At 40.1% G+C, this 24,954-nt stretch overlaps 2 protein-coding genes across 2 annotated transcripts; both read left to right on the top strand.

Moving 5' to 3' along the window:
* Positions 1-3,186: 3,186 nt before the first annotated feature.
* Positions 3,187-4,146, top strand: LOC119813039 (olfactory receptor 2W3-like). The gene has a single exon (XM_038328127.1). It carries the CDS (start codon positions 3,187-3,189, stop codon positions 4,144-4,146), a length of 960 nt encoding a protein of 319 aa, XP_038184055.1.
* Positions 4,147-23,045: 18,899 nt separating this feature from the next.
* On the top strand, positions 23,046-23,966 carry LOC119813120 (olfactory receptor 2AK2-like). The gene has a single exon (XM_038328251.1). The coding sequence runs from the start codon at positions 23,046-23,048 to the stop codon at positions 23,964-23,966; it is 921 nt and encodes a 306-aa protein (XP_038184179.1).
* Positions 23,967-24,954: the final 988 nt, after the last annotated feature.

The raw sequence follows: 24,954 nt of genomic DNA, 5'->3' as shown, positions 1-24,954 counted from the left end.
CTGAGTCAAACACGATGAAATCCTGTAGTGCTCCCAAGCACCGGATTGTTGGCACGGTGCCTGGAGAGCCATTTCAGCTGTCTGTGCTGTGGCCTCTGCGGTGTCCTTCCCAGTCTCCCTTCTCATTGTTAGTGCTTAGGAGATCACAGAGATCTTTCCCCCAATAAACTGGTAAGCAAAATAAGAAATGAAGAAGAAACTTATAGAAAACAAACAGTTTACAAACAAGTGGCTTTTAAATTTGAGAAATGTTCTCATTGATGGCTGAGGACCAGAAATTTAAACCATGAAGACACTGATGTGTAATCACCAATAAGCATGTTAGTTATTTAAGGGAAACATGCCATGAAGTATGCAAATGGATATGATATTTAGAAAATATGCCAGTGAATAATTTCAAAAATATTTATTGCCAGGCATGGTGGTACACACCTTTAATTCTAGTAGTTGGGAGGCAGAGGCAGAAAGATCTCTGTGAGTTTGAGGACAGCCTGGTCTACATAGTGAGTTCTAGGCCAACCAGGGCTACATAGTGAGACCCAGTTTCAAAAAAAGAAGAAACAAACAAAGAAAGTAAAACAGTATTATCATTTAATTTATTATTTAGTTACGTGTGTGCTCTCACCATACATTTTGTTTTGTTGTGTAGCTCAGGATAGTCTTGACCTTGTCTATAGCCAAAGATGGCCTTGAACTCCTGATCCTCCATTCCTGTTTCCCAGGTCCTGGGGTTGCAGGAATGCACCACCACATCTAGTTTACACGTTGCTGGGGAGAAAACTAGGGCTTGGTGCATGCTAGGCAAGCACCTTCAAAAGTGAGCCTCAGCCCCGTATCTTGTTTTCTACATATTTGAACTTAATATATTTGGGTGGACAAAGTTTCAACTGATGTCATATGCCTATGCTTATTTGAATTTGGCAGTTGCTTGCTTCTCATTTGTAACAGCATGGTCTGTGAAATAAAAAGCTATTAACCACAAACCCTGTTTCCGCGGATCACCTGCCTCTGATCTGCAGATCGCCTGCCTTTGATGCCATGGAGATGTGTGGAGGGTCAATATATACAGGGCAGATTCCTACCCGGGAGATTAATTGGACAAAGGGAAAACACTAAATTCTCAATTCTGTAAGAGAAACGTATTTCTTTTATTAAAGCAGCATGCCCAATATTGAGATGTATGTACACAGAAGTAGTGATTTCTTAAAGACTGTGACTTCAGTTTAAACTCCCATCAAGAACGCCCAACTGGCCTCACGTCCCATGCCTTTCTGAGCCTCATGTAGCACTGGTACAGAGTGTGCAGGCCACCTCAGCTTCCCTGTGTGTCAAAGAAATTAGGGAAAGGAAACTGGTAGAGAAATTGGATTTATTTACACTTTTACGAACCTGAGAGAGAAAGAGTCTTCCTTTGTCTCTGTCTTTCCTGTAATGTGTTACAGTTTCAGAGAAAAGAGGAAACAGAGGCCGGGGGATACCCATGTGCTGTTTATCTGTGAGGTGGGTAAGTCGGTCTTCTCCTGGCAGGATGCAAACCTGGGCACTGGACCTTTTCCATTTCTTCTGGCCAGCAAGAAGATTCAGTGGGCAAGGGAACCTGTTGCCAAGCCTGATGGCCTAAATCTGATCCCCTAAGTCCACATGGGGGCAGGGAAGAATTGATTGCTGAAAGTTATCCTTGAACCTTGAAAGGTGAGCGCATGCACACACACACATGCACACACACGCACACGCACACACACATGCAGCACACATGCATGCACGCATGCATGCACACACACATGCATGCACACACACGCACATGCACACACACATGCGTGCGCGCACACACACACACACATACACACACTAATAGTATTTTTTTTAAAAAAAAAAAGCAAAACCATAAACTTGGATTCAGCTTTTCTTTAAGCAACATTTCCCATGTACTTGGAGGATAAACAAGCCCCATAGCAGGCCCAGAAAGAGTTTTTGTGAGCACAGCTTTCACTGATAACCTATTGACATCTATTGTCATCTACTGTGGTTGTCTATTGTCGTCTATTCTTGTCTACACCATTTTTCTACTCAGACATCTAAAATTACCCAAAATTAATAATCAGAAAGACAGAACGAGTCTTTGAAACCAAAAGCATCCCAAATAAATAACTGGACCCAGCTGTTAAGGGTGTCCACCACTTCACTGTTAGACATCTGGGTAAAACATTCGACTACACTCTAAAATAACTACCGGCAGCCTGCGGCTGTCCAGAAACATGCAGGTAATGGTGGCATTTGGCTCGAGGATATTTCAAGAGTCTCTGTATTGCAGAGTGGAAACTGTGTGAGGGTCGGAGGCACTTTGTGATGCCACACAATGCTTGGCGAAGGTTAGCTGCTGAGTTCTAGATGGGTGGTGTTTGGGGTGGATTCTGAACCCTTCAGTTCACAGCAATAGCAACAAGAATGGCTGAAATCTCGAGGCAGAGCCATATACCACGGCTCATTTGACCCAGATATGGCAGAGTGCTTCCTGCCACATTTGGTTAAGCTCCTCTCTGCAGGGTCTTTGTTCCTGTCAGTTTTGACAAACTTTGTTCATAATAGATTTCTTTACTTTTACAGTATATTATAGCATGCATAATGTCTACATATTGTTATATATTTGCAGCTTTCCAAACTTAAAAACTTTAAAGATATTTCTAGGGAACACCATTTTGTTCTTGAATTACCAAATCATTGAAAATCTCCAGAAAAAATCCAACATATGTATTTTAAAAACCTCTCTGTGTCAGTTAACCCACAAGGGTTCAGATGAGTGATGTCCAAGTGTCCAGTCAGCTGTTCTGGGCCTCTTCAAATTCTATTGGTTGATTATTTGGGGCTGTATTTTTTGCTTCCTGTGATTGTACAGGAGCTTGGGATCACGTGTCTCGAAAGACTCAAAAGTTGGGCCACAGTACAATTCCTCTCTCACTTCATGGAATTAGAGGCAGGACTAGAATGACTAAGGCTGACACACTAAGCTGCAATTGTTGGGTTCAAACCCAACTCCATCCTCTTTCTCCTCACAACTGGCTTGCTACATGCACGACTCAGTTTCCTAGTCTGTCAATACTATCTATACCATTGTTGTAGCTAAATGAGCAATACATGACAGAAACACTGATTACCATCAGTACTGATGTCTTCCTCAGGTGCACAGAGATGGGCACAGCCAATGACAGCATCTTCAGTCATTTCATCCTTGTAGGCTTCTCTGACCGGCCCCAGCTGGAGAAGGTCCTCTTTGCCGTCATCCTGCCTGCCTACCTCCTGACCCTGCTGGGCAACAGCACCATCATCCTGGTGTCGAGGCTGAACCCGCACCTGCACACTCCCATGTACTTCTTCCTCACCCACCTGTCCTTCCTGGACCTCAGCTTTACCAGCAGCTCCATCCCGCAGCTGCTCTACAACCTCAGTGGGCAGGACAAGACCATCAGCTATGTGGGCTGCGCTCTGCAGCTGCTTCTGTTCCTGGGGCTGGGGGGTGTGGAATGCTTGCTGCTGGCCGTCATGGCCTATGATCGCTTTGTGGCCGTCTGCAAGCCCCTGCACTACATGGTGATTATGAGCCCCAAGCTCTGCATGGGGCTGGTCTCACTGGCCTGGGGTTGCGGGGTAGCCAACTCTTTGGCCATGTCTCCAGTGACCCTCAGCTTACCCCGCTGTGGGCGCCACAGGGTGGACCACTTCCTCTGCGAGATGCCAGCTCTTATCAAGATGGCCTGTGTCAACACCGCTGCAGTGGAAGGCACAGTCTTCGTCCTGGCCATAGGCATCGTGCTGTCTCCCCTGGTGTTCATCTTGATCTCCTACGGCTACATCGTGAGGGCCGTGCTGCAAATCCGTTCCGCTGCAGGCCGGCAAAAGGCCTTCAATACGTGTGGCTCACACCTCACAGTGGTCTCGCTTTTCTATGGAAATATCATCTACATGTACATGCAACCGGGGAACAGCTCCTCCCAGGACCAGGGCAAGTTCCTCACCCTCTTCTACAACATTGTCACCCCTCTCCTCAATCCTCTGATTTACACGCTCAGGAACAAGGAAGTGAAGGGGGCACTCAGGAGGTTGCTGCTGGGTAGCAGAGAGACAAAGGAAATACGGGCTGGTCCTAGATAGAACAGAGGGAAGCTGTCCTAGTGAGGATGGCAATGAAAAATGAGATGGGAGGCAAGCTCTTAGGCAAACATTTTAATGAGACAGAAAGGGACTGAGAAAAATGTTCCACAGTGATTTGGCGAAAATACAGGTTGCCCTGTGGCAGAGAGAAAGCAGGCATGTTACTGAATTCTTGAAGAGTTCTGGTATTTGGTTGGCAGTCATGATGACGGCACATGTTTTACATTTCTTTTTGTGGTTAAAGAGGACTTTTCCATGTAAGATGCAAATTTGGCCATTTGTCACTATAATGTCTTGGTATTATGTGTGGTGAAACGTGTTCTCAGAGTAAGGTAGGGAGACTAGGGAGACAACAGGTGCCTTGAGGCACTGTCAACAGCTGGGGAGAGTGACTGTAGGTAGCACACCTTAAGGCTTAGGGCATAAGCATCTATGCTGTCCTGTCTCCACCTGTGTCCCTACTTTAGTTTCAGGGATATGGGAGGATCCAGCAGCCCTGGTTTGGATGTCACTCTATGCAAGGTCTTGGGTAGCAATGGCAGTACTAGGTCTGATCAACTCTCGCCTGCAACTCTCCATTGATTTACATCTTCTGGGCTTCTATAAGCCTGTATAAGCTCCCAGATCTTCTGCTTTATGAATGAACCGAATGTTGCCTGTCACCCAACCCTTCCATGCTGTCCCATGATGAGCTACGAATCAATAAATCAGAGTATGCTCACTCATCTCCCTTGTTGGTGTGGCTAGGTTTAGAATCACCCAGGAGACCGAGACACGTCAGGGTGGGTCAGTGAGAGGGTTTGCAGAAGCTTGACTTATGGGGATGACCCACCCAGAGTGTAAGTAGCACTGTCTGATGGCTCAAAGCTCCAGACAGACCAACAGGACTAAGAAAGAGGAAACAAACAGGATGTCACATCTCCCTGCCCTTTCCTGGCTGTATTTTCCTTAATCACAAAATTGTTCCTCTATTCACAGGAACAAAGTGTCTCTCCATGACCACCATTCAGCATTGATGTCAGCATAGTTTGATGTTTTATATTTCCCAAGTTCTCATCTAAAGCCCATGGTGGAGTTGTGTTGGTTCTTTGCTCTGATTTGACATTCCCCTCCCCATATCTGTCATTCTGGAATAACAGAAAAGGTGACCTATGATAACAACATGGGTGGCATTAGATGAAAAGCTTTATTATGTCTTGGGTTTGTTTTCATTTTGTTTGTAAGAAAAATTGCATGTGTGTTAAGTCCTTGCCTGGCGCTCCTATTGTGTAAGCTCAGTGTTTGCTTGTGGCTGGCCTAACTACTGTGACTCCCACAATAGACTCAGAACTAAAGACAAACCCCAGCAGAATCTGCGCCAAATCCAAGATGTCTCAAGGCTCACCTTATTGCTGATATCTGTGATTCTATTGTCAAAACTCTAGGAGGGAAGCAGAGGAGATCCTTTTTTCAAAATTATTTTATCTATTCTAAGTGTTTTTCACATCATGTTTCTTGATCCTATTCATTCCCCATCCCTTTACTTTCCACTCCTGTACTACTCCTAAATAAAACAAAAGTCAACAGAGAAAAATGGAAAAAATGTATCACATCTTAAATTAATCCACAACATTTACCCCTTTTTGTCTTAATAAAAAGAAAAGGTTTTAACTTAAACATAATAAGACTATCTACAATAATAATTATAAAGTAAGAATTATGTTCACAATGTCCAATTTATTTGTGTCTGGCAAATTTAAAGAAAATCTTCCATTATTTATACTATCTTACTGAATCTAAAGTTTTATACCTAATTTATTTTCTATAATAACTAAGGAAAACTGAAACTCTAGTTAGTCTTCAACTCCATCAAAAACGCAGAAGGATATAGTATTACCTAACAACGGAGACATATTGCTGTCTATAAAGTCATTTAAAGCTTCTTTTCAATGTTGGGTCATCCACCTTCAGCCTAAAGAGCCAGAGTGTCTGGCAGATTTTTCAGTGAATCAAAAAATTTGAAGAACTGTCCAGCCTTGTATTGATAAAGTTCATCAGTCACTTTCTTATGTGTTGTGCAGAATATCTGGCAGACTCTTCTGTAAAGCAGGAATCTTGAAGGACTGTCTTACCTTGTTTCAGCAAAGTTCAGCAGTCATTCTTTTAGGTCCTGTATACTCATTCTGCATAGCACACAGTCAAGCAGTCAAGGCAAAAGCAGTTTCTTGTCCAAATAGCTAATATTGCCACAATGAAAGCAAACTCCTTCTCCAAAATCAACCATATACTCAGTAACAAAGTAAATCTGAACAGAAAAAAAAATTGGAATAACCCCTGTGTCTTCTCAGGTCATCATAGATTAAAGTTAGAATTCAAGGGGCTGGAGAGATGGCTCAGAGGTTAAGAGCATTGCCTGCTCTTCCAAAGGTCCTGAGTTCAATTCTCAGCAACCACATGGTGGCTCACAACCATCTGTAATGAGGTCTGGTGCCCTCTTCTGGCCTGCAGGCATACACACAGACAGAATATTGCATACATAATAAATAAATAAATATTAAAAAAAGAATTCAATAACAACCCTAATTGCAGAAAGCCTACAAACACATAAAAACTGAAAAATGCTCAACTGAATCACCACTGGGTCAAGGAAGAATTAAAGAAAAAAATTAAAGACTTCCTAAAATTCAATATAAATTATTGCACAAGCATATGGGACACAATGAAAGCAGTGCTAAAAAAAAGTTCATAGCACAAAAAGGCCTACATAAAGCAGCTAGAAAAATCCTACACTAGCAAATTAAAGAACAACTGAAAGTTCTAGAACAAAAAGAAACAAACTCACCCAGAAGGACTAGAAGACAGGAAATAATCAAACTGAGAGCTGAAATCAACAAAATAGAAATAAACAAAAAACAGTACAAAGAACCAATGAAACAAAGAATTGGTTCTTTGAAAAAATCAACCAAATAGACAAACCTTTATTCAAACTAACCAAAGGCAGGAAGAGAATACCCAAATTAACAAAATCAGAAATGAAAAGGGGGACATAACAACAGACATGGAGGAAATCCAGAAAATCATCAAATCATACTTCAAAAACCAGTACTTCATAAAATTGGAAAACTTAAAGGAACAATTTCCTAGATAAGTATCACATACCAAAATTAAATCAAGACCAGGTAAGCAAATTAAATGAACTATACCACTAAGAAAATAGAAACAGTCATCAAAAGTCTTCCAACCAAAAAAAAAAAAAAAAAAGTTCAGGACCAGATGGTTTCAGCGCAGAATTCTTTCAGATTTTCAGAGAACTAATACCAATATTTCTTAAATTGTTCCACATAATAGAAATATAAGGAACATTGCCAAACTCTTTTTATGAGGCTACGATTATCCCAATACCCAAACCACACAAAGACATTACTAAGAAATAGAATTACCAACCAATCTCACTCATGAACACTGATGCAGAGATATACAATAAAATACTGGCAAACTGAATCCAAGAACACATCAGAAAAATCATCTAACATGATCAAGTAGGCTTCATCCCAGAGAAGCAGGGATGGTTCAACATATTAAAATGTGTCAGTTTAATCCATCATATAAAAAAACACATGATCATCTCATTAGATACTGAAAATACCTTTGACAAAATTTAACATCCCTTCATGATAAAAGCCTTGGAGAGCTCAGGGCTACAAGGAACATACCTAGACATAATAAAGGCAATATACAGTAAACCAACAGCCAACATCAAACTAAATGGAAAGAAAATAAAAGTGATCCCCCTGGAATCAGGAAGAAGACAAGGATGTCCATTATTTCCATATCTATTCAATATAGTACTATAAATTCTAGCTAGAGCAATAAGACAACAAAAGGAGATCAGGGGTTAAAAATTAGAAACAAAGAAGTCAAGCTTTTACTATTTGTTGCTACTGATATTATGGTATACATAAGTGACCCCCAAAATTCTACCAGAGAACTCCTACAACTGATGAACACCTTCAATAATGTAGCAAGATACAAGATTAACTAAAAAACAAAAACCCAATAGCCCTCCTATACACAGATAATAAATGGGGTAAAAAAAGAAATCAGAAAAACATCACCATTTATAATAGTCACAAATAACATAAAATATCTCAGGGTAACTCTAACCAAACAAGTGAACAACCTGTATGACAAGAACTTTAAATCTTTGAAGAAAGGTATTGAAGAAGATATCAGAAAAAGGAAAGATCTCCCATGCTCTTTGATATGTAGGATTTATATAGTAAAAATGGTGATCTTACCAAAAGCAGTCTTCAGATTCAATGCCACACTAGCAAAATTCTTCATGGACCTCAAAAAAAGAAAAAGAAAAAAAACCCACAATATTCAACTTTATATGGAAAAAACAATATAGCCAAAAAAATCCTGTACAATAAAGGAACTTCTTCAGGAGTCACCACCCCAGACTTCCAACTGTACTATAGAGCTGCAGTAATGAAAACAACTTGATATTAGCATAAAAACAGACAGGAGAACCAATGAAATCAAATCGAAGACCTGGATATTAACCCACACACCTATGAAGACCTGATTTTTGACAAAGAAGCTAAAATTATAAAATATAAAAAAGAAAGCATCTTCAACAAATGGTGCTGGCATAACTGGATGTTGACATGTAGAAGAAAGAAAATAGATCCTTATCTATTGCCATGCATAAAACTCAAGTCCAAATGGATCAAAGATCTCAACCTAAAGCCAACCACACTGAACCTCACACAAGAGAAAGTTGGAAGTAGCCTTGAACACATTGGCACAGGTGACCATTTTCTAAATTTAATTCCAGTAGCACTGAGACACTGAGAGCAACAATTAATAAATGGGACCTCCTGAAACTGAAAAGCTTCTATAAAACAAAGGACACAGTCAACAAGACAAAAACAGCTATCTACAGAATGGGGAAAGTTTTTAACCAACCCTACATCTGACAGAGGACTGATTTTCAAAATATACAAATAACTCAAGAAACTAGACATCAAAAGAACAAATAATCCAATAAAAGAATGTGACACAGATCTAAACATAGTACTCATAATAGAATAATCTCAAATGGCCAAAAGACACTTAAGGAAATGTTCAACATCCTTAGCCATTATAGAAATGCAAATCAAAACAACTCTGAGATACCTGTCATAATTGCCAAGATAAAAAAAACACTGATGGCAACTTATGCTGGAGAGGATGTGGAGTAAGGGGAACACTCCCCCATTTCTGGTGGGAGTGCAAACTTGTACAGCCACTTTGGAAATCAGTATGGCAATTTCTCAGAAAATTAGGAATCAATATACCTCAAGACCCAGAAATACCACTCTTGGGTATATACCCAAAGGATGCTCAATCATACCATAAGGACATTTGCTCAACTCTGTTCATAGTAGCATTATTCATAATAGCCAGAACCTGGAAACAACCCAAATGTCCCTCAACTGAAGAATGGATAAGGAAAACATGGTACATTTATACAATGGAGTATTACTCAGCAATAAAAAATAATGTCATCTTGAAATTTGTAGGCAAATGGAGAGAACTAGAAAAAACCATAGAGTGAGATAACCCAGAATCAGAGACACAAAGAGCTCTTCTGATGTGAGACAGTGATTTTGGATTTTCCATTAACAAACGAACTTGGGTTTAGAGAAGGAGAGTCACATTCCAACTCCAAAGCCAGCTTTAAATTATAATTGAATTGGGACTACAAAAAGACTATATATATATACTGTCTCACGTCAGAAGAGCTCCCTGATGTGTGACAGAAGAAAACCAAAATTAAGGGACTTTTCTATTGCCACTAATATTATAATCCTTTGATTTTATACTAACTATTTAAAACTTTTCATAGGCAAAGGACATCAGAAACAAAAATTTAGGAAGACTTTTGAAATTTTATGCTGTTGGAAATGTACTATATCTTTAGGCCAATTTGACTCTTCAACTATCGTCTCTCCTCATCAGGAAGGCTCTCCTGTTTAAATCTATTCTCTATCAGTCTTGATGGTATCCACAGTTTTTGTTCTTCTATGGAAACAAAGGCAAAGCCTCTTCCCCAACATAACACATATCCTGGTTTCCATTCTGAGTTTAATACATCTTTAAAATATGTAGGTTGATTTAATTCATCAGCTTTTTCTATTATCCAATGTCCCTCTGCAACTGTTGTTCCTTTTTCATTCGCATTTAAGAAATATAAAGTTGCTGGGCAGTGGTGGTGCACATCTTTAATCCCAGCACTCGGGAGGCAGAGGCAGGTGGATCTCTGTGAGTTCGAGGCCAGCCTGGTCTACAAGAGCTAGTTCCAGGATAGGCACCAAAGCTACAGAGAAATCCTGTCTCGCAAAAAATAAAACCAAAAAAGAAAGAAATATAAAATATATCAATATAAAAATATAAAAATATAAAGTCAATAATATATTGTGTAATCTGTCTCTGGGTGTCTCTATTACTCTTCTGTTTTTAAGCATTTCTTTTAAAGTTCAGTTAGATCTTTCTATAACTGCTTGTCCTGTAGGGTTACTTGCATACCTGAATATATGTCTATGGCATGGTATATATATTTTAATTTTTATTTGGGACCTGGGTGATAGACCTGACTACACAGTGTGACCTAGCCTCAAAACCCAATAACTAAGGAGGTAACTCAGGGGTTCAGTGCTTGCCTAGGCCAGGTGCTTGATCCCAACAAAATACACACACTAACACATGCACACACACACACACACACACACACACACACACACACTGAGGAAATCAGTGACCAGTGCCAGGGTCTGGATAACATCTGGCACCCGGGGAAATTTAGGAGCAAAACGAAACTGGGCAGTCTAGCATTTTACTCGCTTAGGGACTACTCTGGAGGTGTGGGTTAGCTGAAGTCTTTATATAAAAAGTAACAATCATTTTCTACATTGCTCTATTAATTTCTGCTTAATTTTTTTCACAATTCATATTTTGAGAATTTGAAAAAGATTGCTAGCTTTGTTACTTTAAAGTCTCCTTGTTTTATGCAATAGATGTATAATATGACATAACAATATGCTTAATGTGGTTTCACACGAGGTTCTCAGGCCTTACGTAATCCTCATGTAGCCATACTCTATATTCTTAATTTTTACATTGCACAGTAGTCTCAGTACTTCATTCTCATCCTGTATAAACTCCGTGTTTCTGTTTCCTATGACTCTCCTGCCAATGCCTTTGTTTACACAGTTATAGAACCAAGTGAGTTAACGCCTTCACAAAAAGAGACCTGAGCTCCCATCTCTCATCAGGAAGAATTTGCAAAGAGGAATGGAAATTTTGCTGAGAATGATGCAACTGGTTATTTTATGATCATTTGATTTCGTTCCGTGATCTCAAAATGTTTGCTCCGATACCTCAGTTACAACTTACAAAAACCTTGAATTGAGAGAGGGACTGAAGACTCCATCCGTGTAGAAGTCATAAGGACAGAGAATCAGGAATCCAATCTTTGAAAAAGAGCGTGCCTCCAGGCATGCATTGAAACACCACAGTCTTATATTAACACATATGATTGCAACAGATTAAGCAAAATAAAAAACATTAAAAAGAAAAAAAAAAGAAAAAAACAAACAAACAAAAAAAAACCATTAAAAAGAACTAAAAAGGACTTTTTCAGTAGCTAAAGCACAGGATGGAAGAGAGATTTCCTTAGAGCTATTCCAGAACAATTTATCTCATATGTTAATTGTCATTTGCTTTCTCCCCAGGTCAGTCCTCATCAGACCATGACCCTTCCAGATTGTGTCTGCTCTGTTGGTCCAGTCTGAGCCATGGAAACGGGAAATCAGAGCTGGGGGACAGACTTTATCTTGGTGGGTCTTTTCCAGTACGGCCAGATGGACGCTCCCCTCTTCACAGTCATCGCCATCCTCTTTGCAGTAGCTCTGATAGGCAACATCACACTGGTCCTCCTCATCAGGCTGGACCGGACACTCCACACCCCCATGTACTTCCTCCTCAGCCAGCTCTCCATCATCGACATGATGTACATCTCCACTGAAAGAGGAGTGTCTATGTGTTACTTTTATTATTAATAAAGAAACTGCCTTGGCCCTTTAAGAGACAGAAAATTAGGTAGGCAGAGTAGACAGAACAGAATTGTGGGAGAAAGGAAGCAGAATTGAGGAGATGCTTCAGGCAGTCGCCATAGTGAGTCGCCATGCTTCTCCTCTCTGAGATGGACGCAGGTTAAGACCTCTCCTGGTAAGCGACCACCTCGTGGTGCTACACAGATTACTAAATATGGGTTAAAGCAAGATATGAGAATTAACCAATAAGAGGCTGAAACTAATGGGCCAGCAGTGTTTAAAAGAAGACAGTTTCCATGTAATTATTTTGGGTAAAACTAGCTGGGTGGCGGGACACAGCCCGCCGCTCCTTCTACACTCCACCACTGTTAAGAATATTTTCTAACACGAGCTCTCTGCCAATGCAAAAATCCCAGTCAAGCCAAATCAAAATGTTATGCCCAAATCTGCGAAGTCCCCACAAAAGCCAACAAGGAGACTGAGTCCCGTTTGTAAAAGCAAAGAGCCTTTATTTTAAGTTTAAATATTAACAAAATAAAACATTTTATAGCACAGATGTCTCACAGCCTTAAAATTTAATATTTTTTAAAATGTCTTCCTGTAATATTAAAAATAAAGTACTTCTTTAGTCCCATGCTCAACAGCGTATACATAGCTGTCTTTTAGATCTCAGCCTGCTCCACTTTACTGTAGCTGGTACTTCGTGGTACTACACAGATTACTAAATATGGGTTAAAGGAAGATGTGAGAATTAGCCAATAAGAGGCTACAGATAATGGGCCAGGCAGTGTTTAAAAGAATACAGTTTCCGTGTAATTATTTTGGGTAAAGCTAGCCCGGTGGCGGGACACATCCCCTCCGCTCCATCTACACAATGACACAGAGTTGGAATGGTAAGTCCTCTCCTGCAATCCTGCACTTCAATTCAGCCTAACTTGTGGAAATTGGCAAGTGCCTTCCATCCTCATAAGGTGTGGGAAGGAAAATTAAACATTAAGGATGATAAATATCATTTGTCTTTTAGACTAAATCAAAAACACCCTTTTCTGGTATGTTCTTAAATTTTACTTTTGAGAGTTAATACATTCTGAGAGCAAGGCCAGCAACCTGGATATCAGTAAGGTTATCGAGGCCATGGCAAGACTCCCCTGTGACGATCCTGATGCAAAGCTCACTGAGAGAATATTGAAAAGAACACATCCATGTCGAATGGTTGGACTGGTTGTTGCAGTTATTATGGGAATCAATGTATTGACGGTTACAGCAGCAACACCTTGAGTGGCACTTCATAAAGAAATCCAAACTGCTGGATTCATTAGAGACTGACATAAAGTCAACAGAACTATGGATTAAACAAAATAAGATTGATAATGAGATCATGAATAAATTAGCTGAGTTAGGGCAAGCTGTTATATTGTTAGGGGACCAGTGAAAAATTTTGAAGGAGCAGATAAAATTAAAATGTGATATTGAAATGTTTCTTCTTATTTTATTACACCCTTAAGATTTAATGAAAGCAAGTATGATTGGGATAAGGTTAATATACATTTGATGAGTCACCCTAATTCTTCTCAAATTGTCTATGATTTACAGAAATAAATTATGGAGACTTTTATCAAAAAAGTTACTGAGAAGACAGAAATAAATATTATGGAAAGTCTCGTAGATACTATAGCTTCATTCAACCCTATGAATCACCTTAATAGAATTCTTATTGTAGCAGGTGTTGCTCTTTTCCTATCAATAATAACATTTACTTGATTCAAAATGTGTTTTGGTCTACTTAAGACTGTAAGTCTTAAGATAGATAGAAAAAAGATTCATATACTATGAGGCTACATAACATTCACAATAACTAAATTTTATATAAGGGAAAGGGGGATCTGTGGCAGAAATTCATGCCTGCCTAGACCAGGGGGTTAGCAAGTAACCCTCACTAGCCATGAACTCCTGCTGGGCTATTTCTGACCTGGCTCCACAGTTTTCACACAGCCCCCAGTCCATCCTTTGTGTTACAAATACCTTTTGCTGCCCTGTACGAATCTTGTCTGAGTGTTTCCCATGGACCATAGTATCGAAGAAGACTTTTTCATGCAGTAAATTTCAAAGACAGTTCCACCTATATTGGCAGCTTATCAGTCACTTTTTTCTGTGTCCTGCTGAATGTCTGGCAGACTCTTTCTTGAAGCAGGTAACCTGAAGAACTATCTCACCTTTAGGCAAGTTCAGCAGTCATTTTTGTGGGTCCTGCATGTCCAGTTTATATAGCATATCATCAAACAGTTCAGGTAAGAGCAGTTTCTTGCCCAAATGGTTAGCAAACTCTACAAGGAGCCTCTTCAATGCCCATCATCCTCTTGAAGTAGATTGGTGCTGCCAGGAGCAGATGTGTCTCATTATATTGAAATGACATAAGTTCTTAAGACATTTTAAATGCCATATTCTGTTAGTCTTTGAAAGATTTGAAGAATATCTATCCATCTAAAATATATCTCTGTGCATCTAGAAAACCTAACTAACATGACTACGAGCTTGACTATTATAGATGACCATCTATTATCTATATTTCTTAATTATACATTTTAAAATAAGCAGCACAAATATATGTTAATCAAGAGCAGAAATATACATATAACAAAATTGACCTTAAATTAGTATTAATAGACCAAAAAATCCATACCAATGCAAAGTCTTCATCTCTATATCATATCTCCCTTTAAATGTAAACAAACATCTATAAAAAATATTTGGAAATTTGGGCATAGTTCTCTCCAAATTGCTTCCTGCTTTTTGTTGGGTGAAGTTTTTTGTTTTGTTTTGTTTGTGTTTGTTTGTGTGTTTCAAGACAAGGTTTTATGGTAGCTTAGGTGACTGTCTTGGAACTAGCGCTTATAAACCAGGCTAGCTTCAAACTCACAGAGATCCACCTCTTTCTGCCTCTCCAGTGCTGAGATTAAAGGCATGTACCACCACAGCCCAGCTAGTATTTTATTAAATCGCAACACTTCTTCGCTTATTAGCTTGTGCATATTTCTAGCTAAATATTACATCTTGAATCAACATATTTATTAATCTCTACTAATCAATGAGGTTATAGCTCTACCTCAAGGTTCTGGTGTATGTCTGCTATGGCAGCTACACGGCATTTCAAGCAGTGTTGTAATTAATATAGTTTCTGAGTGATTATTTCAGGTCTGGGTGGCTAGGAAATAATCAGCATCCATCAACACATGCCTTCAGAAAAGAGCAGGCCATCAAGGGATATCAAACAAACACAGTGTAACAAGATACAATAAGACTAGGCACACAACCTTATATCAAGGCAGGGAAAGGCAATGAAATAGGAGGAAAAGGGTCCCAAGAACAGGGAAAAGGGTAAGAGACACTCCCACTCCCACTGTGACAAGGCTGGCTGTTTGGGCAAGAAACTGCCCTTGCCCGTCCTGGTTGATGGTATGCTGTATGACTAGGCATGTATCACCCACAGAAAAGTGACTGCTGAGCTTTCCAAAAGACAAGATGGTTCTTCGGGGTTCCTGCTTCACAGAAGAAACTGCCAGACATTCTGTAGGAAACAGAAGAAAGCAACTGACAAACTTCGTCAGTACAAGGGGGAAAGGATATTCAAATTTCTTGCTTCACTGAAAAGTCTGCCAGATCCTATTGGCCTATAGGCTGAAGAGGGATGCCCCAATGTTACAGAAGAACTTTGGGTGACTGTACAGGCAGCAAGATGTCTCTGTCATTTCTAGAACTTTGGAAATTGCTTACAATGCACTTCCTGTTTACTTAGGTAATATATCCTTCTGGGGTCTTTGATGGGGTTGAAGACTATAATTATAACTACTTATAACATATGATAAATAGATATACATGAAACTTTAGGCTCATAATGATAACATAGATGATGGAATATTTTTTAATTTTTCCCAATACATATAGACTAAATGTTGTAACTGTAGTTTTCCTTAATAATTGTTGTGTTATATGTAATTTCACTATGTTAAAGTTAAAGATAAAACCTTCCTTTTTGTTCAGACAGAAAAGGGGAAATGATATGGGATGTCCTTCTGTATATGTGTTGCTTTTATGGGTTAATGAATTAAGCTGTTTTGGCCAATGGCCTACCAGAGTGAAGCCAGGTGTGAAATCCGTCCAGAGATATATAGAAATAGAAGGTAGAGTCAAATGATACCAAAGCAGACCAGGAAACAAGAAATGTAGAAAATGAGGTAACACCATGGCTTTGAGGCAATACATAGACTAATAGAAACGGGTTAATTTAAGATATAAGAGTTAGCTAGGAATATGCCTGAGCTATTGGCTAAACAGTTTATAATTAATATAAGGCCCTGTGTGTATCTTTGGTACTGAAAGTCTGTGGGGCCAGACAAGACAGAAATTTCTGTCTATACATGTTCTCCTTGTGTTTTTGACTCCTGGACCTACAATTCATTCCTCTCTTCTGTGAGTTTCTCTGAACCACAACAAGAGGTACTGAATGAAGATGTCTAATTAGGGTTCTTGCCACCTATTATCTGATGGTGGGGTCTCTGCCTCTGCTATCTTCAGCTGCTATAAGAAAGCTCTCTGATGATAATTGGGCTAGGTAATCTTCTGAGTGTAGCAGAATATCATTAGGAATCATTTTATCAATTTTTTTTGCTAGGTCTCTGTGCTATCCAGCCTCCAGGTCCTGGCCATCCAGGGAGTTATGGGCCTAGGATTCATCTTATTGCATGGGTCTCAAATTAAACCAGTAATTGGCTGCCACCCGGACAAATTCTGTGCTTCTGTTGCTCCAGTGCATCTTGTAGGCAGGACAGGTTGTGGCTGGATTCGTGTCCCATTCCCACAATTGGAAGTTACCTAGTTACAAAAGATGGTCAGTTCAAGTTCAGTATCCTCCATTACTTGGAGTTCTCGCTAAGGGTCACCCTCATAGAATCCTGGGTTTTCTACTGCACTAGGTTCCCACATTGTCCTTCCAATGCCCTCCAGTTCCTGTTGTCTCTCCCACCATCCCTTCTTGCCTAATCTGATCCTTCCTGTTTTCATTCCCACAGACCCCAGGTTCTTCCACTAAATTGATTCTAATTTACCTCCCAGGATGATCCATGCATTCCCCTTAGAGCCCTTCTTGCTACTCAGCCTTGCTGGGTCTGTGGATTGTAGCATGATTATCATCTTTTACCTAACAGGTAATATCCACTTATAAGTGAGAACATAGCATGTTTGTCTTTCTTAGTCTGAGTTAGAATGAGATTAAAATTAAGGAAAGTGGACTAATTGGTTTGGCAGAGGAAAGATGTGAGAGCAAGCTTAAAGTTGAAGTTAAGATAAACAGCAAAGACTCCCTACCAAAACTTTCAGTCAGCATTCACTGAAAACTGGAAGATTCCTTCTGTGGACAACTTTATAGAGAAGAACACGGAGAAAAAAAATACTTCAAACTAATTAGTTGCATCTGTTATAGCCAAGAAAAGGAGATGGAAATTGTGTGTATTGGCTAGGAGAATAGGAACCAGCTGCCTAGGAGGAAGGTTGAAGCCACATCAGCATCCTCTGGATGCCAATTCCAGTCGCCACTCTGCCTGAGCCTCTAACTCTTCCTCCCTTTTCCCCCTGAGCAATGGGCTCAAGGATTTCTCCTCAGTGTGCAAGGAAATTCATTCTTCTCAATCTCACAGTAATTTCTGAATAAACACTGATTTACTGTCAGTAAAGGAAGACATTAAGTGGGATCTTGGCTACAATCTAAATTCTTTCCATGGGGTGCCATGAAGTATTAGCACATTTGAATGTACCTAGGGCTTGCAGAAGGATGAGTCTACTTCAGGCAGAAAGATTGTTTTCAGGGTCGGATATTACACTATCTGAAACAAAACCAAGTCTGGATCATTCACCTCTTTGAAATATCACATTGTTACTTTGTGTTGTTTTCCAAAGGTCTACATATTTCAGTTTGTTACTTATTCGAAGCTGAGTCTCTCACATGAACATCATAACCAGAATGGGCTTTTACACTTTCAATTGTGACTATTTCTAATTTGAACAAACATTTTGAGAATTATGAATGCTATTTTAAATGCTTTCCTGAAATAAAATGCAGACACCAACTCTCATAAAACAGATCTTTTGTACATGGTGTGTTTAATTGTGGACCAGAGACTAGTTTTCCCAGAAGGGCTGAGATGGAAACCAGGTGAGTTCCACCCTTCATTAGGTAGCCAGACCATTGGAGACACTCAAAGCACCTGAGAGGTTAAGAATAATGACAGCATTTTGTATAAGTACCACTTTTCACTGAAGCTTTTAGTGCTGACTGAAGGTTTATTTAGATAAGGCAAAAGCAACAATTTCTGAATTCATATGTTGAGATTGGAGGCTGGAGCGTGGAAGCTGTTCTTCCTCAGAAGACACAGCTCAGGTGTACCTATCCCTTAGAGCATGTCAATTTCTTTTCCTATGTCTCTTTTATGAAAATAATCACATGTATCATGATTTCATTTAACAGTTCCTTGAGGAAGACATAGCTGTGCTCTCTAGTGCCCATCTCTCAGTAGAGGGAGAGTGTCAGGAGCTCTTCTGTGTCTGCCTTTGAAGTCTGTTTCCCTGTAGCCATCCCAGAGAAATTGTTTATGTGCAACAAAGTGGCTAGATGTACCATATTTATTATTGAATTATTTTTTTCAATGAAATGACAAACAGTCCATGTCTAGACATCTGGAGAAAGAGCCCATCCACACTCCCCATGTTCAAGGCTCAGGTGGGTGGAGTGCAGAAGGTTGGTTCATGCACATTTCCTCAGCTTCCAGAGAGCTGCATGGCCAGTGAAGTCCTGAAGTGAAGCAGAACTCCTGGAGAATTGTTGAGACACAACTAGCCCTGCCTGCTGGTTCAGGTATGTCCGACAGGCATTGACCTGCACAGAACTCTGCATCCTTTTCCTGTAGGCTCAGGTTCTGATTTAGATTTATTACAGGCTAGACGCGTTTTCAGGCTAGAAGCATTTCTAGGCATTGATTTAAGAACTCCTGTGTTGTTGGGGTGTGTGCTGGAGTCACACAGTGCTCTGCAGTGCAGCCTCTCACAGTTGTAGGGACAAAAGCTGGGCTCAGTGTCCCAGCATGGGAGCACAGGTGTGGTCCTGCAGTGAATTTTCTACCTGAGGGAGCAGGACCAGCAGAACACATTCTGTTTTTGGGAAGGAAGCACACCTCTTTCTCGTTTTGACCTACTCATGGGAAATATCCACTTCTGTAACATTTTGGATTTTGGATGCTATGAAGTTCAAACCATTGATATCTGGAGGGGAGGGTTATGCATCCCTCTTCCTCCTGCTGCTGCTGCTGCTGCTCCTGCTGCTGCTGCTCCTTTTGCTGCTGCTGGGGCTGTTTGTGGTAGTGATTATGTTTTTTCTTCAGAGGTAGATTACCTGACTAGGTGATTTCTAATACACTGAAAAAAATCTGCTCTCATATGTGATAAAAGGAAGAGAAAAGAAAAATGTCTTTTCCAGCACCAAAAACTTTAGAACATCTGTTCTCAACCTGTGCATCATGACCCCAAAGACCCTCAAAAACACAGATATGTATATAAAGATTCACATCATTAACAAAATTATACTTATTAAGTAGGATCTAAAATAATTTCATAATTGGGGAGAGGGTTACTACAAGCAGAGGAAATGTATAAAAGGTTGAAGCATTATGAGGTTGAGACCACGGCTTTAGAACATGAAGGGGCTGCTGAGTTGAGTGTGAATAGCACTCCTGATGACCCAAGGTCAGAGCACACTTGGGCACTGTGGTGCAGCCTCTGATCCCAGCACTCAAAAAGAGGAGGCAAGAGGATGACAGGTTCAAGACACGTGAGGCTCAAAGATCCTGGGTTACAGGGCAGGATTCTGTGTCAGAAAAGAAGGTCTGATGCTGCAAAGCACTTGGCTAGGCTGTCCAGCGCTCTGAGTTAGAGCCCCAGTAACACATAAACACACACACACACACACACACACACACACAGAAAAAAAAGGCTTTAAACCAGGCAGGAAATCTGAACACACACACACACACACACAGAGAGAGAGAGAGAGAGAGAGAGAGAGAGAGAGAGAGAGACAGAGACAGAGACAGAGAGACAGAGAGAGAGACAACGGGAGAGACAGAGGGGGGTGGAGATACCCATACCCTTAGAGCAATGACAGACATCATTATCTTGACAAGACCTGACACCTAGGGTGACTCTCAGACATTGAGAGCAACAGGAAAATGCCATCACTATCAGTATAGGAGCAATATGAAAGCCAGGAATAGTTCAGAATTTCTTTTTAGTGAGGGGAACTAGGGGAATGTGTGGGGTTAATTCCATGGCCTGGGGAGACACACAACACAGACCAGAAAGCGCCTCTGAGCTCTCTGGGACTGTTATTATTAGTTCACATTTGCATTCATGTAGAGTATTTCACTACATTGTGAGCAACAGACATTATATTGTGCATATAGTCTAGATTTTACCTAGAAAATCTGTCAATAGTGCTCAGAGCTGAACTGTGAGCAGGTTATGATTCATGACTCAGAGGGATCTGCCTGCCTCTACCTTCTGGGTGCTGGGATTAACGAGATTATTTTATTTAACTTACCGTTATGTATATTTATGTAAATCATTCTATAGCCTTCTATTTTCTATTTCTTGAATCACTTATTTACAATATTTAGTCTAGCTACTCAGGTATTTAATTTTTTGTTGCTGAAGATGTGTGTGTGTGTGTGTGTGTGTGTGTGCATGTGTGTGTACATCCTTAATTTTACTTGATATTTCAGATATTTTTCAGCACGTGTGTTTTTCAAGAGCAAATACTAATCCACGGCAGTAACCATGGATAGAAAAATCATTTCAAATATTTGAAAAATGTTTTCTACTATCTTATCATCATAGCAGTTTCCTTTTTGTGTTTTTAATTATTAGTTTTAACTCCATGCCGTATATTTTCATCACTCTCTTGTACTCCCCCGACCCGTCAGCTCTTTCTCCACCTTCCTAGCCACTCAACTTCATGTTCTTTCTATTGAAAAGAAAAACCAAACCCAAACCAACCACAAAAAAGGCAGAGTCCAACCTGTGTTGGCCAACAACTAAGCACCGGGCAGTTCTCTGCTTTGTATCGCTGGTCTATGTCACTCAGTGTATGCAGTTCAAGATGAATTCTCCCTCAGATGTATTGCTCTTTCTTATCGCTTCCAAATTTTTTTGTGTTACCTTCTTACCAACAATTTTCACATCCCTATGATTTGATTCTTCTTTCTGAATTTTTGCGAGTTTTTACATCATGTTGTAAAATTTGTAATCTTGAAATTTAGGGTTCATCACTAACAAAACCATCTGCTGCTATACAGGCCATCTATGTTTGTCCCAAGAAGTATTGTCTACTGAATGCAATATGTAAACTGTTCTTATTATAAACATATTAAAATAGAACCTACATATCATTAGATGTGTATTAACAATGTGAAGTGTTTTAGGTTGCTGCAAATGCAAAAGATGTCTGATAAAATTCTGCCTCTATAATAATTGTAACTCATACAGTCAGCCTATTTGATGTTTGCAAAGATATTTTTCACTTTTCAATTTTACATTAAAATATTTCAGTCTCATTGTAATAACTCCATTATTTTTGTGTTTCAGTAATGATTGCTCTCTGTGGTCAGAAAATCAAGGTCAAATAAATGCCAAGAAGTAAAACTATTTTAAAACATTTCACCAAGTATCTAGAGCCAGTATTTACCAGGACATTAGTTCCCCTCTGAAAATATGGAGAAGCCAGGCACTGTGTCAGTCCAGAACAAAAATTTCATATGTATAATTTTGACTTAGCAGTCTTCACACTCAAAGAATAAAAGGTACCAAGTCAAATTCAATCGAAAGATTTTTATTTTACTTTATTTTATTTTATGAGCATGGGAATGAGGCTTGTATGTATGTCTGTGTGCTATTTATATACTTAATATCCATAGAGGCCAGAATAGAGCATTAGATTCCCCTGGAAGAGAAGATGCACACACTTGGAAGCTGTCATGTGTTTTCTGGGACTTCTACCTGTGTCCTCTGAAAGAACAGTCAGTGCTCCTATCTGCTGAGCCGTCTTTCCAGCTCCAACTAAACGATTTCTTAAGTCATTGTACATTTTTCTCCATGTTAAGTTTATATGAATAAGTTAATTCTAATTCATAAGGGTTGAAAACTTCTATGTAAATACTGCAAAAATCTTAATTGCTACATATAATTAAAACTAAAGGTGGAATAAAGAATCATTAACAATTACTCTATATTTGATCAATTCTGACATACTAAATTCATCACAAAAGTGAGAAATTGTCTTCATTGCCAAAAACCTAAGTTTCAGCCCATCAAAGTAAAGACTCTATTGAAAAGAATAAAACTTTTGAAAACAAAATAAATAAACAAAATAATTTGTTCTTAACACATTTAATCTGCAATCCTGTAAAATCTTTCCTTCCACGACCCCTTTGTATTAATTTTTTATTTTTATCTTTTGTATTAGTATTTCACCAAGGCATTGAGACAGGAAGAATCTACAGACGTCAATCATGTGAAATGAGCAGGAGTAGGGAATTTGATGCACACATTCTGCATTTTACAACATATGGAAGCTTATACACGGTATGAAAGAGAGATTGCTCTAGAGCTATTCCAGAACAATCTATCTCATATAATGACTGTCATTTGCTTTCTCCCAAGGGCAGTCCTCATCAGACCATGTCCCTTCCAGATTGTGTCTGCTCTGCTGGTCCAGTCTGAGCCATGGAAACGGGAAATCACAGCTGGGGGACAGACTTCATCTTGGTGGGTCTTTTCCAGTACGGCCAGATGGACGCTCCCCTCTTCACAGTCATCGCCATCCTCTTTGCGGTAGCTCTGATAGGCAACATCACACTGGTCCTCCTCATCAGGCTGGACCGGAGACTCCATACCCCCATGTACTTCCTCCTCAGCCAGCTCTCCATCATCGACATGATGTACATTTCCACCACCGTGCCCAAGATGGCAGCTAACTTTGTGTCAGGCACCAAGACCATTTCTTACCTGGGTTGTGAGATTCAAGCTTTTATGTTTATGATCCTGGCTGCCTCGGAAGCCCTGCTGCTGGGCTTCATGTCCTACGACAGGTACATAGCCATCTGCTGGCCCCTGCACTACCCTGTGCTCATGAGCAGGAAGATCTGCTGCTCCATGGTCTCCTGTGCCTGGAGCAGCAGCTCCTTCAATGCTTTAGTTCACGTGCTGTATGCATTTCAACTTCCATTCTGTGGATCTCGGATTGTTAACCACTTCTTCTGTGAGCTTCCATCTCTCCTGCCATTGGTGTGTGAAGACACTTCCCAATATGAGCAAGCAATCCTCATGTGTAGTCTTGTCGTTCTGCTGCTCCCCTTCCTGGCCATTCTAGCTTCCTATGCTCGTGTGTTGGTTGTTGTGTTCCAGATGCGCTCAGGGAAAGGGCAAAGTAGAGCCCTGTCCACCTGCTCCTCCCACCTGACTGTGGCCAGTATGTTCTATGCTACTGGTCTCTCCACCTACACCCAGCCAAATTCCCTGCATTCTCCTGAAAGGAACAGGGTGCTGGCTGTATTTTACTCAATTGTCACTCCCGTTCTCAACCCCTTTATCTACAGTCTGCGTAACAAGGAAGTCATGGGGGCCCTTAAGAGACAATTGGGATGATGGATATTGGAACAAAAAAGTCTGAATTTGGGTCACCTTGTGGACTGATCTAAAAGCTGGTCTTGAACACTACCTGGGAAGACGACAGGACTGATATTACAGGGGAAGTTCATCAAGTTGTCTAACTAAACCAACAAGAGCAGGAAACTTTGTCCTCTCAGTGTCACATCGGGTTGATGGCTTGAATCTGAGTGTTGACTCTGAGGGAGATCAAGGGCTTCATCCTTGTCCCTGGGATCTCTGGCTGCCTGACATCCTGGGTTGCTTTCCACGGAGCTTTACCACCTTCTGCCCTGACACACGGCACCGTGTCTTCTCAGACTGTGTGAGGTAGCATATGCACGTGCCCACCTCTTGCTCTGGAAGCTCTTCCTGCTTTTTATGAGGACAGCAGAGACTTTACATAAACCTAGAATAATTTTTGTCAGATACAACTCTTATTCTAGAGTGTGTATCTGTTTTGATCCTACGATATATTATACGGACAATTCTGAAAGAAATAGGAAAGAAGAAGGTAGGTTACTGTTTCCTTTGATGCTTGTGTGACTATTCCCATGTGAATAAGGTTTCCTGGCTCTCCTAAGCTGTTTAGTGATGTCTCACCAACCCCCCTTTATTAATACTCTTCTCCAAAATTCACTAATAGCTTTGTAACAGGCATCATCAATGGATCTGTCTGTCAGCACAGACTCTGTCTCTTTCCAAAAAACTTTATGTTTATTTTCCAGCATCATGCTAGCATATGTACATTAGGACAAACGGACCCAGAATGGTTCTGCCATAAAAGATTTCTGTGTTTTGTTCATGGTTAATATACAATGAATGTTCAGAAAATCAATGTTATTTCAAGGGAATTTCTTTTAGTAATAAGATTTATTTTTACAGTGCATTTCTTTATAGTCTTGGCTATCCTGGAACTCCTTATGTGGACAAGAATTGCCTCAAACTCACAGAAACTCTCCTACCTCTGCCTCACAAGTGCTAGGAT

This window comes from Arvicola amphibius, chromosome 4, assembly GCF_903992535.2.
Source record: "Arvicola amphibius chromosome 4, mArvAmp1.2, whole genome shotgun sequence".
In the NCBI taxonomy this organism is placed as follows: domain Eukaryota; kingdom Metazoa; phylum Chordata; class Mammalia; order Rodentia; family Cricetidae; genus Arvicola; species Arvicola amphibius.
The sequence above is the reverse complement of the archived record's forward strand: the minus strand, read 5'-3'. Positions and strand labels throughout refer to the sequence as shown.

Excerpts from the sequence above, each read along its gene's own strand:
- LOC119813120 (XM_038328251.1), top strand. The coding sequence starts at position 23,046 with ATGGAAACGGGAAATCACAGCTGGGGGACAGACTTCATCTTGGTGGGT.
- LOC119813039 (XM_038328127.1), top strand. The coding sequence starts at position 3,187 with ATGGGCACAGCCAATGACAGCATCTTCAGTCATTTCATCCTTGTAGGC.